This window comes from Sebastes fasciatus, chromosome 13 (assembly GCF_043250625.1).
Source record: "Sebastes fasciatus isolate fSebFas1 chromosome 13, fSebFas1.pri, whole genome shotgun sequence".
In the NCBI taxonomy this organism is placed as follows: domain Eukaryota; kingdom Metazoa; phylum Chordata; class Actinopteri; order Perciformes; family Sebastidae; genus Sebastes; species Sebastes fasciatus.
This window is the reverse complement of record NC_133807.1, coordinates 10,634,236-10,652,229: the sequence shown is the minus strand read 5'-3', so window position 1 is coordinate 10,652,229 and position 17,994 is coordinate 10,634,236. Positions and strand designations below refer to the sequence as shown.

The 17,994-nt window shown below is 41.5% G+C and overlaps 1 protein-coding gene across 2 annotated transcripts in view; it reads left to right on the top strand.

Moving 5' to 3' along the window:
* The first annotated feature begins 1,452 nt into the window (after nt 1-1,452).
* slc29a4a (solute carrier family 29 member 4a) overlaps nt 1,453-17,994 on the top strand; it is a 33,905-nt gene continuing 17,363 nt past the window's right edge. The window contains exons 1-4 of one of the 2 annotated variants that reach the window (XM_074655388.1): nt 1,453-1,609; nt 10,474-10,529; nt 13,375-13,686; nt 16,515-16,890. In XM_074655388.1, coding sequence (XP_074511489.1) covers nt 16,656-16,890 — 235 coding nt within the window. In that variant the 5' untranslated portion in view covers nt 1,453-1,609; nt 10,474-10,529; nt 13,375-13,686; nt 16,515-16,655. The remainder of the gene's footprint in view (nt 1,610-10,473; nt 10,530-13,374; nt 13,687-16,514; nt 16,891-17,994) is intronic. The other variant, XM_074655387.1, reaches the window with a different exon arrangement.

The following is a 17,994-nucleotide window of genomic DNA, read 5'->3' as shown; positions in this document are numbered from 1 at the left end:
CCGTCCAATATACACTTTCCTATTTGCTCTGCTTTAATTCCTGAGGGAAATAGCTGTCTCTTTAGCTGCTAAATGTTCCGCTACGTTCACCAGCTAGTTGCTGACTTACATTGTTGCTGAGCACGTAGTGCGCAATCTTTTTTTTAGCTTTTCTGCTGGAAACAGCAGCTTGTTGTGGCCCAAAACTACACTAGGAGAGTGATGAGACAGAACCAAAACAGTACAACGATACAAATTCAGATGTAGCTAATGAATACAAAAGTGGCCCAAATAATCACAAGCCGTGCATAACCATTTTTACAGGCCCAATTGAATAGAAAGGTGCCTAGTTGGGCAGAAAACATCCCGTCTGGTAATGCTCCTCTCCTCTCCTCTCCTCTCTTCTCCTCCTGAAGGTCACACACTTGGTTGAACCAACATCTTACGTCTGTCTTGATTTACACACAGCGCGGGCCTCTAATCCAATCTCACTCTGTGCCGCCGGGAAGCCAGCACTCGCCCCCAGAGGTGGCAGATTCCCAAATGCACTCATCGAACACCCACACACACACACACACACACATGCACGTCACAGATGCAAACATACAGAGACGCAAACGCACAATGACAGACTGACACATGTGCAAATGTGCAGAGATAGACACAAGCACGCACACATTTCTCATTTGGGCTGTAAAGGTTACCGACAACGCTGTAACATAATCTCATTTAGAGAGTAAAGCCATAGGCAGAAATGACCCTGTGGTCCCGGTTCACCTGCATGTTCATTGGGTTTGTTTGTGTGTTATAGCGCTGCCTGCCTAGGGCATCACTGCACTTCAGAGGAGTGTGTACCAGCTACACACTCACACACACACACACACACACACACACACACACACACACACACACACACACACACACACACACAGACAAAAGCACTAGGGGACGGATGATTTTATTCCACCTCAAGAGGCAGGTGCCCTCGAGGTCTGCCACAGAGACAGCTCTTTGAAGCTGATGGAGGGAGATGGAGGGAGGGAGAAAGGGAGGGAGTCTGTGCGAGGGTGAAGAATAGACAGACACAGAGAGAGGAGACAGGGATAAAAGAGGACGAGGGCAGAAAAGAGATGAAGACTGTAAGTACAAAAGGGGGAAACTGGCAGCAGGAAGAGAATGATGGAGGGAGATGAAGGATAAAGCAGAGAAACAAGGAGAGGACTGGGCCCATGTCTCTGCACACGGCTCTTTAATACACATGACCTTTAAACAGCCACTCTCCCAGTCACTCCCTATTCATCCATCCTTCATGCTCCACATCCTCTCTCATTTCATTTTTTAGACTTCCCCTTGTGTTTCCTTTAAAATCGCCACTCCATCTGTCCTTGCCAGCGATTACTCTTCTCCCCATCTGTAACTGTCTCGCACTTCCTGTTTCCTCTCTTCCCTCTCTCCCACATCGATTTCTCTCCTCTATGTTCCTGCTCCTTTGCCCTTTCTGCTTTTTCTCTTAACTCGCTCCTCCTCCTTCTCCTCTCAGTGACCTGCATGTTACTTTTTCCTCTTCTCTGTCCTGGTCGAGAGCTCACAGATGAAAAGACGGGCAAAAAGCAGACAAACACAGAGACAGGTAGGCGAGGAGGAGGGGTGGGTTGTGGGTAATGCTAATATAGACCCTCCTATTACTACAATAATCTCATTAGAGATATGGAGATCACTAGGGGAAATGCTAAAAGGAGGCTGGCCTGATGAGGATCCCAGAGGATCCCAGAGGAAACCTGTGTGTGTGTGCGTGTGAGACAGACATAGATGAATGAAGAGAGCTGAAAAGAGGATACTACATGTGCAGAAACGCTCCACAGGGACCGTTTCATTCCTCCCTGTGATAATGGCTTTAGCCACTAAATCAAACTTTCCCATTCCCATTCACTCACACACTTAAATTTAATGAGCGCGTTGACTAATCGGAGCTACGCTTCTGCTGAATACGAAACGGCACAGTGCAAAACAGACATGCTGTACACCTCAAATCTTGCTTGAATCCGGTAGTGGAATAAGTGGCGTAATTATTTGTAGAGCGTTTGTAGAAAAGATAAAGGTGGTGCTTATCCTCACTTAACCTTGACTAAGTGTACATCATTTGAAAGCCCAAAGCCTCATAATTCTATCTGTGTAAACCATTTTACTGTTTTGTCAAACTTTGTTGAGAACAAGCTGTGATGCTGAACATTGACCTTCTTTCAACTTTTAAACCAATAGTTCGACATTTATTTCTTATTTGCTCTCTATCCGAGATTTAGATGAGAGGACTGATTAAAGGAGCTCTATACGTTATCCAGAGCATTAATATAGCAGCAAACAACTATTTGCTATGTAAAGATATAGAGGAGTAATGTCTACCTGAGCAGAGAATGAAGTCACTCTCCCTCTGTGTGTGTTGTAATTTGAGTTTCTCCTTGCTTTGTTGACATAGCTGTGCTGGCCGCGGGTGCCTTTTATTGCATGTTCGTGCATGTGAGCTTGCCCCTCTGACTAGTTCACGGCCGCCGCGCTGCACTGCACTCATACGGTGGTTACAGCTGATAACGCCGTCCCAAACAACGCCGGCATTGCAGAAGCATAGCACCTACTCTCCAGTTCCCCCTCCAGGTTAACACTGTTAGCTCTATCAGCATTATTATGTTTTCACCGGCGTTGGTTTGTGGGGAAACAGCTAGCTTAGCTCCGTCCACCAAGCTGTGAATGCAACACTAACATATAATAACCATTTTAAGTTGATAGGACAAATGTGTTAGCAAACACATTTACATTGTGTTTCTAACCACCTGGCAAATGTAAGTCCAATATGTTTTTAGCTCAGCTTTTGGTCTCAACCAACTCCTGAGAAAAATGGCAGTGTTTTTATTTGCTAAATGCTGACTTCAACGAACAGACTTCATCACTTATACTTGATTGAATGACGAAAGAACATAGAACGAAACATGCACACATGCACACATGCATTAAGAAACGTGTTATCATGTACAGTGCCCTTTTTGCCTAGGGTTAAAAGAAAAGCAGATACCCCTTGTTTTCAAAGTGACTTTATTTTTGTTAAAACTATTTTAATTGTATTAGATCTCAGTAAGTATCAACACCATAGATTATACCAGTTTGTTTGATAACTTGTGAAGCTGTGTTTGTCTCGGAAAACCTGCTTTCTACTCGTTGCCACAATGGAAAGTCTCAGTCGATCTGACCCACTCGTTCTCTCCCTGAGCAGAAGAGGCCTGCAGCATCTTTGGTCCAACGTTGTCCTCCATTTCTCCTCCACTTTGCCCTGTTATTTCCTGAACCTAATATAAATCTTCCTTGTTATTGCAATGAAGCAGTTATATGTCTCTATAAAAGGGAACTCTACAAGCCAATAGATAAAGAGCTGGGTGGAGCAGATTTTTTATATAAAGCCAAGCAAGCTTTACTGTAAATCTCACAAATTAGGAGAGTGTGTAGATTGGTTGTTTTTTTCCAGATGGAAAATATTTCCAAAATCCTATTTTTAAATAACCTTTTAAAAGCTCACACCTTGATTGAATTGGAACCTATTTCCATCCTCTGTTTTTATCAGTTTTCATACTTTTTTAGCCACAGTAGCCACATCTGTCTTTCAACTATTGGATGGATTGCCGTGGTCCCCAGGCGATGAGTCCTAATGACTTTGGTGATCCCTGACTTTTCCTCTCGTGCCAACCTTAGGTTGACATTTGTGGTTTTGAGTGAAATGCTTTGACAGCATGCCATGTAATTTGGTGCAGACATTCATGTCCACCTAAGGATCAATTGAAATATCTTTGGTGATCCCTTAACTCTCCTCTAGCGCCATCATCAGGTCAAAATTTCAGTTTGTCCCGTGCTTCGGTTTATGACAGTGGACAACCTCGGTGTCTGAGAAGTGAAACCAATGCTGAAGTGCCTTAAACTTGCATTCTTTCTAATAGCCAGCAGGGGGCGACTCCTCTGGTTGCAAAAAGAAGTCTGATTGTATAGAAGTCTATGAGAAAATGACCCTTGATTTATTACCTCAGTAAACATTGTAAACATGAGTTTATGGTCTCAATCTCCAGTTTCAAGTCTTCTTCAATACAGCATGATGTTCAGTTAGTATATTATGGTCCCATTTAGAGTCAAATAGACCATAAAGCAGGGGATGCTTTAGGGCGTTGCCGTCTTGTGATTGACAGGTCGCTACCACGACTATGTCTGGTCGGCGAGTTGTCCGTGTTTTTGTCTTACAACTTTAACCCTTTCACAGTTAGCTCCACTAGCTCTACTTAGCTCCACCCTCTCGTGTCACTTCTGGTTGCAAAGAACCAAGATGGCGACGGCCAAAATGCCGAACTCGAGGCTTCAAAATGGCAGCCCACAAACCAATGGGTGACGTCACGGTAACTACATCCACTACTTATATACAGTCTATGTTTATGACCAAATACTTGGTCAAAAAACTAATGACAGTTCCATCAGCCTCAGTTGTACTTTGTGTTTAGTGCTAATTAGCAAATGCTAGCGCGCTAACATGCTAAACTAAGATGTTGAACATGGTAAACATTATACCTGCTAAACATCAGCATGTTAGCATTGTCATTGTGTCATTGTGAGCATGTTGTCATGCTATCATTCAGCTCAAAGCACTGCTGTGCAGTACAGCCTCACAGAGCCTCTAGCATGGCTGTGTAATCTTCAAGTTGAATTCCTATAAATCTCTGTAGTGTTTTCCGTAGTCAAGCAGTTTTACTTGTTTCCTAAAATGAACTGGGTGACAGTGTTGTCTGCTTGGCAGGGGAAGGTGAAGTTGACCTGGCCTTAAGCCTCTGCAGCTGATTAGGCACAGATTGGTCCTATTGCTTTACTGTGAAATACTGCAGCTGAGGACCGAGAAAAATACAATTACAGCACACACACACGCTGAAACACACACAGAGGACACAAATGCACGTAGACACACACACAAGCAGGGCTGTGTAATTGAAATGGTAAAGAGGCTGGTTGTAACATGGCAACCCTTAATAAACAAGGCTGTAAGATGGAGACGATGATAATGAGAGACGCAGAGCGAGAGAGAGAGAGGAGCAATTGAACTCTAGCTCTCCGAGAGTCTCTGAGCTTTGGTTACATGGCGTTGAGTTTCAGAGCAGGGATTTGTTAAAGATGGCAAGTGTGTGAGTGTAAAGCGTGTTTAACAAAGGTCTAAAAGCTTGAACTGACTGAGAGAGAAAGCACACATATGCACACAAACAAAAACACACACTGACACACACGCAGAGAGACCGACCTCTCCAGAGAACACGGATCAGATTTGAAAGGGAAACAGCAAAACAAAACTGAACTATGAATAGCATAATCTCAGCCAAGAAAGAAGATTTCTCTCCTTCATCTGCCGCTTTCTCTATCTATCTATCTATCTATCTATCTGTCTATCTATCTATCTATCTATCTATCTATCTATCTATCTATCTATCTATCTGACTATCTATCTATCTATCTATCTATCTATCAATCTATCTATCTATCTATCTATCTATCTATCTATCTATCTATCTATCTATCTATCTATCTATCTATCTATCTATCTATCTATCTATCTATCTATCTATCTATCTACCTACCACTGAGAGTGGTATCAATCTTCGTACGTAAGAAACGTTTAAAGGTTCTATCTACGATATTCAGAGCATTAATGTAGCAGCAAACAAGTATTTGCTATGTAAAGATATAGAGGAGTAATGTCTACCTGAGCAGAGAATGAAGTCACTCTCCCTCTGTGTGTGTTGTAATCAGAGCTTCTCTGTGGTTTGTTGACATCGCCGAGCCACTGGCTAACTCATGGCCGCCGCTCTGCACTGCTCTCATACAGCAGTTAAAGTGGATAAAGCCGGCCTGACCAACAGCGTTGTTGCAGAAGCGTAGCACCCACCCTCCGGTTTCCCCCAGGTTACCACTGTTAAGTATTGCCATTGTTTTCACTGTTATGATACATGTCCACAGGGGCGTTTTTTATCACGAGGGATCGCCTCGCTTCCCAGCATTGGACGCTTGATGGGCTGCCACTAGACACAAAGCATTAAGCACCTTATTGGATGAAAGCTTTTCCTTGTGGGCTGCTGCTCCTAGCTTTCAAACCAGAACCAACATTGTGGCTCGTTTGGAAACTTTCTTCTCTTATATCACGAAAGTAGCTCACCGAAATGTGTTTCTGAAAACATTTTATGCAAGAAATAAGCCATGCAGTTGATAAATCTGTCTTTATTTTAGATCGACAACGCTTAGTTTAAAAGTTTCTCGGGAGTTTCCAGAAGAGGCGAGTCGCTCATGGGCGCCCCTGATTTGCATAAAGTAGCCTAGACCTCAACTTTATGCAAATGAGGAGCGGCCAACGTGACGCCACATCTCTCGAATCGCGCTGCCACGTTACCAGAATGCATTGCACAGCTGCTTACATAGACAATGAATGGGAAGCGAGGAAAGGACGGATGCTGTGGACATGTACCATCAGCGCTGTTAGCTGCTAGCTGCTGGCTCAGGGTCCTGTCTAGAAGGTAACCCGCAAATTGTGAAAACTTGCAAAAACGTGCAAAAACTCTTGCGAGACTCGCTGCTCGACGACCTATCCTAACCATAACCATTCAAGGTCTATGTGTAACCTTAACCATCTCGCAAGAGTTTCCCAAATCATGGGTTATCTTCTAGACACGACCCTGGCTCAGCTTTCGCCATGTTGAGAGACGTGTGGATGCAGTTGATATTCTCTGAATTTTGTATTAAGCACCTTTAAGTTCAGGGTTAGTTAAAGATTTGGATTTAGAATGAGTTTAGCTTTGTGGGATAAATAGGTATGATGGATTGAGTGTTGTAGCCAATAGATGCCCCTTATGAGAAAACATGACCTGAATGTGTTGTTTGAATGTACATGTATGTATGTGTGTGTGTTAGGGTTAGGGTTAGACAGAGAAAAAGACAGAGTGAGACGTTGTGCTACTCCTGTGTCGTCATGTGATTCCAGCCCAGAACAGATCACAGCCAAACATAACAATAGTGTGGATTTACAGCAAGGGCTTTCCAAGTGCTCGAGGCGCTTTCCAGTTTACACGGCTACTTAGAGCGGGAGCGGGTGTGTGCAAGAGTGTGTGCGTATACTCTGTTTGAGTGTGTTTGCATTTGTATGCACATCCTGGGAGAGAAAAAGATACTGAGATAATTTGTGTATGCAGAGCAGTGAGAGATTATGTGCCTGTGTGTATCTGTGCAGCCTGCAGAAATAGAAAGAACACAACCGTGTGTGTGTCTGAACACATCATTAAAGCTCACTAATTCACACATTATACTGTATATAGTCTCTTTAATTTTTAAACAACCAATATATAATATGTTAATTAGTGAGCTTTTTGATGTTCTGGTAGGTGGATTTTGTTACCTTTGGAAAGAACCAGCCTTGCTTTTTCCCCATTTTCAGTCTTTGTGCTAAACTAAGCTAACTGGCTGTAGCATTATATTTAACAGAGGGACATGAGTGTGGTATTTATCTTCTTATTTCACTCTCTGCAAGAAAGCAAATAAGCGAATTTCCCCAAATTTTGAAATATTCCTTATGCACTATGGAATAGAGAGCTCCAGGGATGACGTCTTTTTGTAGGCCAACCAGGAAGTTAGCATCGCCTTGGTTACCTCGACAAAAAGCCAATGGGATTTCTCTATTGGGTTTTGGATTATTGCAGAAAATAAACTCTGTGGCAAACAAACGTTTATGATACTCAGCAAGATAATCTCCACAAATGAACACCACTTTTATGATTTTTGAGGCGTAAATGCAATCGCAAGAAGTAAAAAGCTAATGTTAGGCTATAAATGAACTACATACAGCATGGTCACGTCAGTGCGAGTATACACAACGAGGCTGTGAAGGCTTTATTGATGTATTTTATGTCATAGAATAAAACGTTAAAACCTCTTAAGCTTGTGTTAACCACAGACCTTATTTCAGGCATCTAACTAAAAACCCATTCAAAAAAACATTGACTTTGAGACGAAGGAATCAAAAGTGCTTAAAATGCTAACTCATTTCCGGGTTTTAGGACTCATTCCTGTAGCACTCAATAGTATGTATGGCTAGATTCCTAATCAGGTCACAGATTCTGATGGGTCACAGAATTGTGTGTAACACTGGCAAGCAGTGACTCAATCCTGACCTCTCTCTCCAGTCCACAGTGCTTCACTGCATGTCAGATGAAATATATCTATTTTCTCTCTCCTCTCTCTCTTTGTCACATCTCAGTAGAGTCTCAATAGTATAGATAGACTCTCGCTGACTCTTTCCCCCCCGATGTACCTGTTCCCGCCTCCTCTATACGCCTCTTTGCTTTCATTTCCCTCCAATTCCACTCAGCTACATCGCACACCGTCAGAGTACACTCTGCTCTCTCGCTGGAAAAACCCTGCAGTCTGTTACAGCTTTCTCTGCTTGCTCTTGTGTGAACTCTCTTTTTTCTTTCTCCTCCCCTGGAATCCCTTTCTCCCTCTCTTCCCTCGCTCTCTCCATCTGTAAGAACAACTCATTTCTCTGTGCTCCTCTTTCCTCAGAAACTGCAGCTTTTTTACTCTCTCTTTCTTAACTTTCTATCTCTGTCTTCATCCTTTCTGTCCCTGTGTCTCCATCTCCACCTCCTCGTTCTTCTTCATCCCCCCCTTCTCTCTCTCTCCATCTGGGCTCATCCCTTGATCCCTCTGCCTCTGCATTTACACCTGTTTCTTTCCTTTCATCCCTCTTCTTCTTCACCTGCCTGCCTCGCACATCATTACCTCCTTCTTTTCTTCCTCCTCCCGGTGCCTATTTCTCTCCCTCTCTCCTGTCTTCCTCCTCTAACCGTGTGATAGGATTAAGGCCCCATCTGTCTCTCTCTCTCTTTCATTTTTTTGTCGTTTTTTTGGTGGCTTTGCTCTCATTTTCTTGTCGTCATTTCTCTAATTTGCCTATTTCCCCGCCTCTCTCTGTCTTTCTTTATCTCTTTTCTCCAGAGGTGAGCGGAGGTGGCGACAGGCGGTAGTACTATCAGTATGCAGAGTCATGGTGCTGTGGCTCTGCCGTCATTGATTGAACTAGCAGCTAAATATAGACACTGTCGAGGCTCAGCATCTTTACCAGGCTGGAAGGAGGGGATGGATGAGCGGATGGAGGGATAGACACACGTACACACACACACACACACACACACACACACACACACACAACTGTGAGCTAGTGTTAGAGAGTAAATAGTGGATATACATGTAATAAATCCGTATAAAATGAATGCATACACACAGCAAACACACATAAAAAGGTTAAAATGAAGTGCTTTCTCTCTCTCTCACACACACACACACACACACACACACACACACACACACACACACACACACACACACACATTCACAGACTTATCGACACTTCAGTCAGTACAGACCCGCAGGCTGTTGGTTGTACAGAAAAATAATTCCATTTAAGTGAAGGAGGCGTAACATGGTCTGACCTTTTCACACATTCATAACAGAGAGCTGCAGAGAAAAATATTTATAGGACACACACACACACACACACACACACACTCACACACACACACACACACACACACACACACACACCAAAAACTCGGCAGTAACTCATTCTTTCTGGACAGATTGCTGTGGACCAAAACAACATGACGAACAATTACTATTAGCATAAATCCAGAGCTGCAAGGCTTCCCACAAGCTGAGCAGGGAGGAAGAAAAAAGCCACAGACACACAAAGAGAGAGAGAGGCAGGCATTCAGCCAAATGGAGAGCTAGACAGGCAGACAGAAATCTGGCAACTTCATTATAACAAAGGCAGACAGGTAAAGTGAGAGTCAGACAGGTAAACAAACAGCCAGCTAAAGAGATAAGCAGGCAGACAACCAGAAAACAACGCCCTCGTGATCCAGAGGATTTTAAGCAGATTAAATTCATCTCAAGAACGTGTTTCTGGACTGGCATCAAAACGCTCGCTGTGCCACACGATATGTTTGTGTGTCTCATAAAGAACAGTTTGCTTGATGAATCACAGATTAGTGTTGTTTCATTGTCCGGACACAGCGCTGTTTCAAATGCAGTTGGCATTTCCCAGTATTTCTTTGGCTTTTATTGCTGCAGTTTTGTATCTTTTTGTCACTGTTACTGTGAATTGTGTTTTTATTTCCTTGGATGGCAATGTGGAACTGAAAAGAATTGGGAAATTAACTATCATTTCTGTGTTAATATTTACTTATCGTGAGTATTTAGGCCTGATTTTGACCAAAGGTTAACAGTCGGCACAGCAGCACTCTATTTAAAGGTTCCCTGTGGAGTTTTTCCACCTCTAGTATCACCGCTATGGAGCTGTTTTTCTATAAGCTTCTGTTTCTCCCACCTTTGTTTATCTTGTCAGTCCTGCCAATGGTTTCACACAATTCATCTGATCTACAGGTGCCGGATAACACACCAAGATATACTGCAATGCAAACAGAAGAAGAAGACTGCAAGTGAGTAAACATGAATGGAAACAATGCTGGATTTAAAATATTTTTAAAAATCAACTTTGCAGATGTTTTGTGAGGAAGGAAATGCATTCGACCCATTTGTTAGAGCTCAAGGATACACAAGATGTGTTTTCGTGAGTAACAATGTATGTGAACATTTTCCACACGGCAGCTTTAAATCATCCACATATGATTTTTTTGTTTGTTTTGTTTTTACAGAAAATGCAGTGGGTAAATGTTTTAATTTCTCTCTCTCTCTCTCTCTCTCTCTCTCTCTCTCTCTCTCTCTCTCGCGCTCTCTCTCAACCATCAGCCAGCCCAACTTGCCTTTAAATCAAAATTAAAACTATTTCAAATGTATATTAAGACTAAATGTTTATGTTACTTTGAGTTAAGTGCTAAAGTCAGCATGTGCTGATGTCTAGCAGGTATATTTATTGTGTTCACCATCTTAGTTTAGCATGTTAGCATGCAGGTAGTTATTTAGTCATTAACCAAAGTATTTTTTAAACTTTTACCCGATGATGGCACTAGATGAAAAGTCAGGGCATCACCAAAGTTATTGCAATTTATTCTGCGGAGGACATGAATCCAGCCGTGCCGCTAGCAAGGCTAAAAACAGGCAACTTGTTGAGCCACAACAGGTGAAATATGTGCTTTACTGTAGGCCTACGGCTTCTACAGTAAAGCACAAGTTAATAATGTAAATGTACTGCTGTAATTCTTTTTGTTCTAAATCTGTTGTCAAACCTAGAGACAAAAAACAGCGATCGTATCGAGTTCTCAGGATTATCGAGGTCAAGAACAATCTTGTGTCTATACTGTCTTTCCAAAGCTGTGATGGCTTTGACCACAAAGAGGTTACTTGTTGGAATACAGCTTTGTCTTTTGCTTTATTGTACTTTTTGAAATACTTTTCTTTTGTGTATGTGCAGCAAACCCCTGTTGCATAGTAAGGTACATTCTGTTTTCAATATTTCTACATGTGTTTTGGGCCGATACAGTTTCTGTTTCATTTGTATCTTCTACCATGATGATAGACATCACTGGATTAATTTTCCCTTGTAGGCCTACAACATGTGCCAGGAGGATGTTGATGAAATCAAAAATAGAAATCCAGCATATCAAAGGGAATTCTCTCTGTACATAATCTTCAAATGATCAGCATGACATTTTTTCTAAATGCCATAATTCACCACAGAACAGATTCAGTATTCAGGTGGGATAAACCTTTTACATGATGCACTACATCATTTGATACAGTTGATGTTTGATGCGCTCTGTGATGTTGAGCCAGAAGTTAGGTGAACTGAATTTTTGCATTAGTCAAAACAGTATCTTTCATCTGACAGCATGCAAAGACAGAGACTCTAAACAAATTGCATTCAAACTCACAACCTCACATCCTGCAATGCAGCTGCAGCAGCAGATCCTGGGTCTGTTGTATTGCACACCTGAAAAGACAGCTATACCATTTAGCTAATTCCCATCTGGCTCTGCTCCGCTATGGCAACAGTGGGGGTGTGCAATATGACGGAGCCCCTGCCAATGATAAAGCATTAGCATATTGAACTGAACTGATAAAACTGTCAATCACACAGAGGCGTGCAGTGCCAGTATTGTCTGTGTGTGGCTGTGTGAATGTGACTTTCCCTCCATTGTTCTTTTTATTCTTTCATAGCCACTGTTTTTCTTATCTATATGCTTTGACAACACACATATTTCACATGCCAATAAAGCCAGATCAAATTGGAAAAAAAGACAAAGAGAAAATCTTGAATGAAAAAATCACAACTTTATAATGTTCCTGCAGGATCTCCTGGGATTTATGCGCTCAACTGAAAATTCAGCAAATTTAAAGCGATCTTATCCTATTTAATTTGTATTTTTTATATCTTCTATCATCACTATAATGTTCATAATTGGCTTATTGCTGTGAATATGCCTTTTAAATATACTGAGAGGATTTGTATATGTTTATGTGGTATATATGGTGAATTATACTGTAGCTGCTGATCACAAGTTATAATAGCCTATATTAGGGATGGGCAATATGGCCAAAATCTCGATCTAGGTAATGTCATACCTCGATAACGATACGTATCACAATATAGCATGTTTTCTGGTAATAGTCTATACGAAATAATAATGAAGCCTATTTTTGTGTACCCGTGTGAATTAAATCCTTGACAAATGTAAATACAGACTATTTCATCTCTATCTCATTTAATAAAGAACTCAAAACAGTTTCAAGTGACAAATAACCCAATATTACACAGATGCAACATATTGCACTGTCCCAATTTAACCTATTGTACTGTCCCTATTTAACATATTGCACTGTCCTTATTTAAAATATTGCACTGTCCCTATTTCACATATTGCACTGTCGTAATTTAACATATTGCACTGTCCCTATTTCACATATTGCACTGTCGTAATTTAACATATTGTACTGTCCCAATTTAACATATTGCACTGTCCCTATTTCACATATTGCACTGTCGTAATTTAACATATTGCACTGTCCTTAAGTTAGTACTTGTTATTGTAATTGTGGATCATATCTCGATATATGATTTCATCACGATATGATTGAAAGACAGTAAATTATCATATTGAATTATCGCCCAGCCCTATGTTATTATTAAAAAGTCATTCCAGCATTTAGTCTTTTTCCTCCCTTGACATTTTTTTTTTTTAATAGCATGCTACATTTTATGATGTGTACAGAAACACTTAATAATTTAAAGCACGCCTGAAACGGTATGCAAAGTGTTTTTTTCTGAAGGGAAAAAAAAGTTATTAAACATGCATTTTTGATGGTTTCCTCCTCCACTCTTAACAGTGCGTTTGAAAAGACTGATTGCAAAAGATGAAGAGCCAGAGGCAACAACCCCCTCCTCCTCCTCTTCCTCTCTCTCTCTCCTCCCCCCTCCTCTCATCCATCCATCTACGCTTCCTCTCCTCTGCTGCTGCTGGATGGTGCGTTAAGAGCGCATGTAGGCAGGACAGCACCGGGGGCTTCCCTTGTGTCTGATGGAGACGGGCTGAGGAGGGACCAGGTCCAGGTCCGGCTGAGACCACCTCGAGGATCCCGCAGGAAGGACTCCGCTCCTGCTGCCGTAAGCGCCGGAGGGGGAGAGAGGAGACACCAGAGGTAAAGGGGCCATTAATAACCTGTTGTTGGTGTGTTTTTGTTTTTCATTCTGAGGAAGAGAAGCCACCGCAGACAAAAACAAAAGGATGGATGGAAAAAGCCACATTTAAACCTTTGTTGGACTAGATTGGGACCGTTTTTAATGATGATTTAGAAAAATTTGAATAACTGAGAGAGCATCTCTGTGTCCTCACAGACGTCGTGCTTTTTTTTTTTTGTTGCATTTAATCAATTATAATTGTAATTTTGCTCACGCGCCTGTATAGTAGCTATAACAAGCAGAACACGTGCAGCTTAATTGATTTGGAGTTAAACGCATTTAACACAAAGATGTATTTCCTCGGGTATATATTGTGTGCTTTAAGTGTAAGATCAGGTGATTTTTCATCACTGTTGATGTTCATTTTTATCATTATATAAGTAAACAATAGAAACTGCAGCGTGATATTAGACTGCAATTCAATTATGGTCGCAGGCTGGAGCCTTTTAATTTAAAGGAGGGCTGAGGGCGCCGCCTCAAGTCTGGAAACTGAAACTGCAACGTGGCTCTGTGTGTATGTGAAGTGAATTGGCATCAAATTTAAAGCTTCAGTAGGCAGAACTTTTTTGGCATCATTGGGCAAAAATTGCATAACAACCTTTCAGCATATTGTAATTCAGGTGTTCTGAGAGAAAACTAGACTTCTGCACCTCCTCATGGCTCTGTTTTCAGGCTTTAGAACATCTAGCCTGTGACGGGAGATTTTGGCCAATCACAGGTCATTTCAGAGAGAGAGCGTTCCTATTGGCTGTGCTCCGGCTGGTGGGCGGTGCTTGGTATTTCCTTAAATGGTCTCAACATGGCTGCTGGGTCACAAACTTTCTAATTTTATAGCTAAACAGTACACTACAAGATGATTCTGAAAACATCTGAGGAGAGAAATAGGCATTATAGTAACAGAATATTGATTCCTATTTGATCAGCGCTGCATTGTTTGACCGTTTGTTCAGAGTTCTTGAGTGATTGACAGCTGCTAAGAGACGGCAAGGCTCCAGCTCGGCTCTGATTGGTTGCTTTTCTCCAGTCTGTGAAATCTTGCAGATGTCATTAGGAGCACCGAAAGACACAGAGACACATGATTTTTTTAAGATGACCTGTCTCATGCACTACTGTCAGGATATAGTGACCGTTTAATAAAAATAACTTTTTTTTAATCATATTTGCTCCAATTCTACCCCCTGCTGCTTTAAAACAACCACACAAGCTTTTCTCAATAGTGATGGTATCCAGGAGAGGCAGTCTCTATTTAATCACACATCTCCCTGTTTCTCTGCATCTCTACTGGAGGCCAGGATGAGCCCAAATTACAGAGATGATAACCTTCTTACATCATCTGATCCTGCAGCCGGGGATTTAAAATAGGATCTCACCCTGAAAACAAAGCAGGTCCATGAGTGATGCTGTTTCATTTAGTAGGCCAGGAGTGAAGCCTAAATCGCAGGGCATCAGAGGTGAGCAGGCCGGCAGGCAGCGAGGCCGCCCGCAGGGTTGATGTGTGGTGACAGAGCTGGATTGTGTGTTTTGTTTGACCACACAGGTGTGCAGATAGATGAGCTTTTGTGCCTTTTAGTGTGTGTGTGTGTGTGTGTGTTTGCATATGGAACAATGTCGACACCCATTTCTATTGATCCAGCTGGGAACAATAACAGTTCCCTGTTGACCCAAATGAATGAAAGCAGCTTATTGAGTGATGTTTCAGCTGCTGGTCTTTGTGTTACACTTTCAGTGATGTTTAATAGAGCTGAATGTTTTGTCAATTAATTGACAAGCTCAGGAAATTTATCAGAACCTATTTTGCTATTTGATTAATCGATGAGGTATTTCTCATTACTGTAAACAGAATATCTTTGGGGTTTTGGACCATTGATTGAAAAAAACAAGCAATGTAAAGACGTCAACTTGGACTGTAGGATAATGGGCATCTTGCAGTATTTCCTGATGTTTTATAGATCAGACGATTAATCAGTTAATCAAGAAAATAACCATCAGATTAAATGATAATGAAAGTAATCACTAGTTGCAGCTGTACTGCATGATAATACATGTAAAATACAACAGCAGCCCTTTACACTTGTAAGTAGTATTTCGTTTTTTATTGGTTACTTCACTTTGGATTTCCCAGAATTCATTAGCTAATGAAGAAGCCTTATGTCAGCTGATTTATTTAAAATTATATTGTTGTGGCTTCTTATCCTGTTAAACTACCCTTCTTATTCAGACAGATAACTTGATTGACTTAAATTGATTGGTTTATTGAAGAATCAATCAACAAAATGTCAGAAAATAGAGAAAAAGGCCCGTCACAATTTCCCCCAAGCCCAAACTGATGTCTTGACGGTGCTTGTTTTGTCCGAATTACAGTCAAAAACCCAAAGATATTCAATAAAACAGAGAAAAACAGCAATTCCTCACATTTGAGAAGCTTGAACCAGTAAAGGTTTTGCATTTTTGTTTAATTGATCATCAAAATTGTGGTTAATATGATTCATTTCCTGTCAGTCTCTTCTCTTCTAGATTGGCTGCAGTGCCTGTTTGTTGAATGCAGAGCTGCATTTTCGCTCACCTTGTCTGTCACCCAGTCATGCATCCTTTGTCACTCTGTCGGTCTCATTTAATATGCCTCTCACACATTCACAGACACACAGCAAACTATGTTTCTTTGGAGTGTCTAACCTTGACTCTTGTCACTTTCAGCAAGGCACTGACAGATTTCCTTTTTTTATCTCTGCCTCTTCTTTCACATTTTAATTCAGTTTCTGCTTCTGTCTCCTGTTGTGTCTCCCTGCAGATCCTCCATCACCTGAAGGTCTCCTGCCTCTCTCCAGGGTGTGTCTCTGGGATTGTGTTTAACATGCACACTCCCAAGAGTGCGTAGCTTGTAAAGTGTTTAGTGTGTGTGTGTGTGTGCGTGTATACTTGTAGTGCAGAGATGGGCTCGGTGGGAGCAGAGCGCCGCAGGCCCACACCGGTCCAGATGCCCGAGGAGAGGGATGTGTGGAGGGATGGAGGAAGAGCTGGATGGAGGGAGGGAGGTAGGGAGGGCTGGAGGGAGGGAAGAGAGAGCGGCGTGGTGCAGAGCTACAGCTTCGACTCGTACCAGCTGGAGGAGGAGGAGATCAGTAAAGACGCCCCGGAGCGAGGAGTGCTGGCGCTGTCCGAGCCCGGTGAGGGAGTTTCTCTTCTGTCTATCTGTGTGTGTGTGTGTCTGGTTTTATAAATAGACAAGGAACAAGGAAAGAGCGAAGGAAAGAGATCAATATATCAACAACAACAATTTATCAAAGTGAAAAAAAAACACACTACAAACTTCTATTCCAAAACACCAGGAAAAGCAAAGTGTTTATAGATGAATAGACAGGTATTACATTTTTAAATAATGTCCTATATGTGTATATACAGAAGGTGGTATATATAATATCCATATTTACTGCCAGGTTCCCCCAGTGATTCCAGAGATTTAATGTGAAATGGATGGTGGTTTTATAGGCTACACAACTTGCATTGTTATATGCAAATAACAACCTTTTTGGAGGGTAATGAGGGAACGACAGTAGAGTCTGATGGCACACTGCCATTTTTAAAAGAAAGCCCTGCATTGCATGTTTTTGTAGAATATTTCACCTTTATTTACTGAGAAACAAGAAAGGAAGAGAGGAAGGACGGGGAGAGAGATTTATCAGATCAATACATGAATACATAAGTTCTTCACTCCAGTGCAGTAATCTTATCTTAGTGTTAACCAGTCTTGTTTCATTTTTATTATTATGTGCTATATATTCTATTAAAGTCAAACTAAAATTAAAATAATTTTAATAAGAGGAATATTAGTATAGCTTACATATCTTTGGTGTTTGCTCTGACTTGTGTATTTATTTGGTGAAAATTGTCATCACCAAAGAGAAGAGCTGCCGATGACTCAGCAGGCGTTGAAGTTAAATGAGCGAAAATTAACATCTAAGCTTCCATATTCCAGGTGGAAGCTATTTAGCCTAGCTAGCTTCACCTTTCTGCGGCTAGTGAACATATAACACGATACATAATCAATGCTATGTGTGCTTGCTGAAATAGGATGAAAAAACTCTTGTAGTTGACAGTGCGTCTCCTAGCAACGCCCACGCTTAAATGTCAGTCAACCGCTGCCACATGTGTTGCATGTGTTTGCAGATGATGGTTGAGGCTGAGAGAATAATAACAGTGACACAGAGAGAGAAAATGTGAAAAGAAAACAGGATGCTGGCCTGTTAAAGGTCACCTATTATGCAAAATGC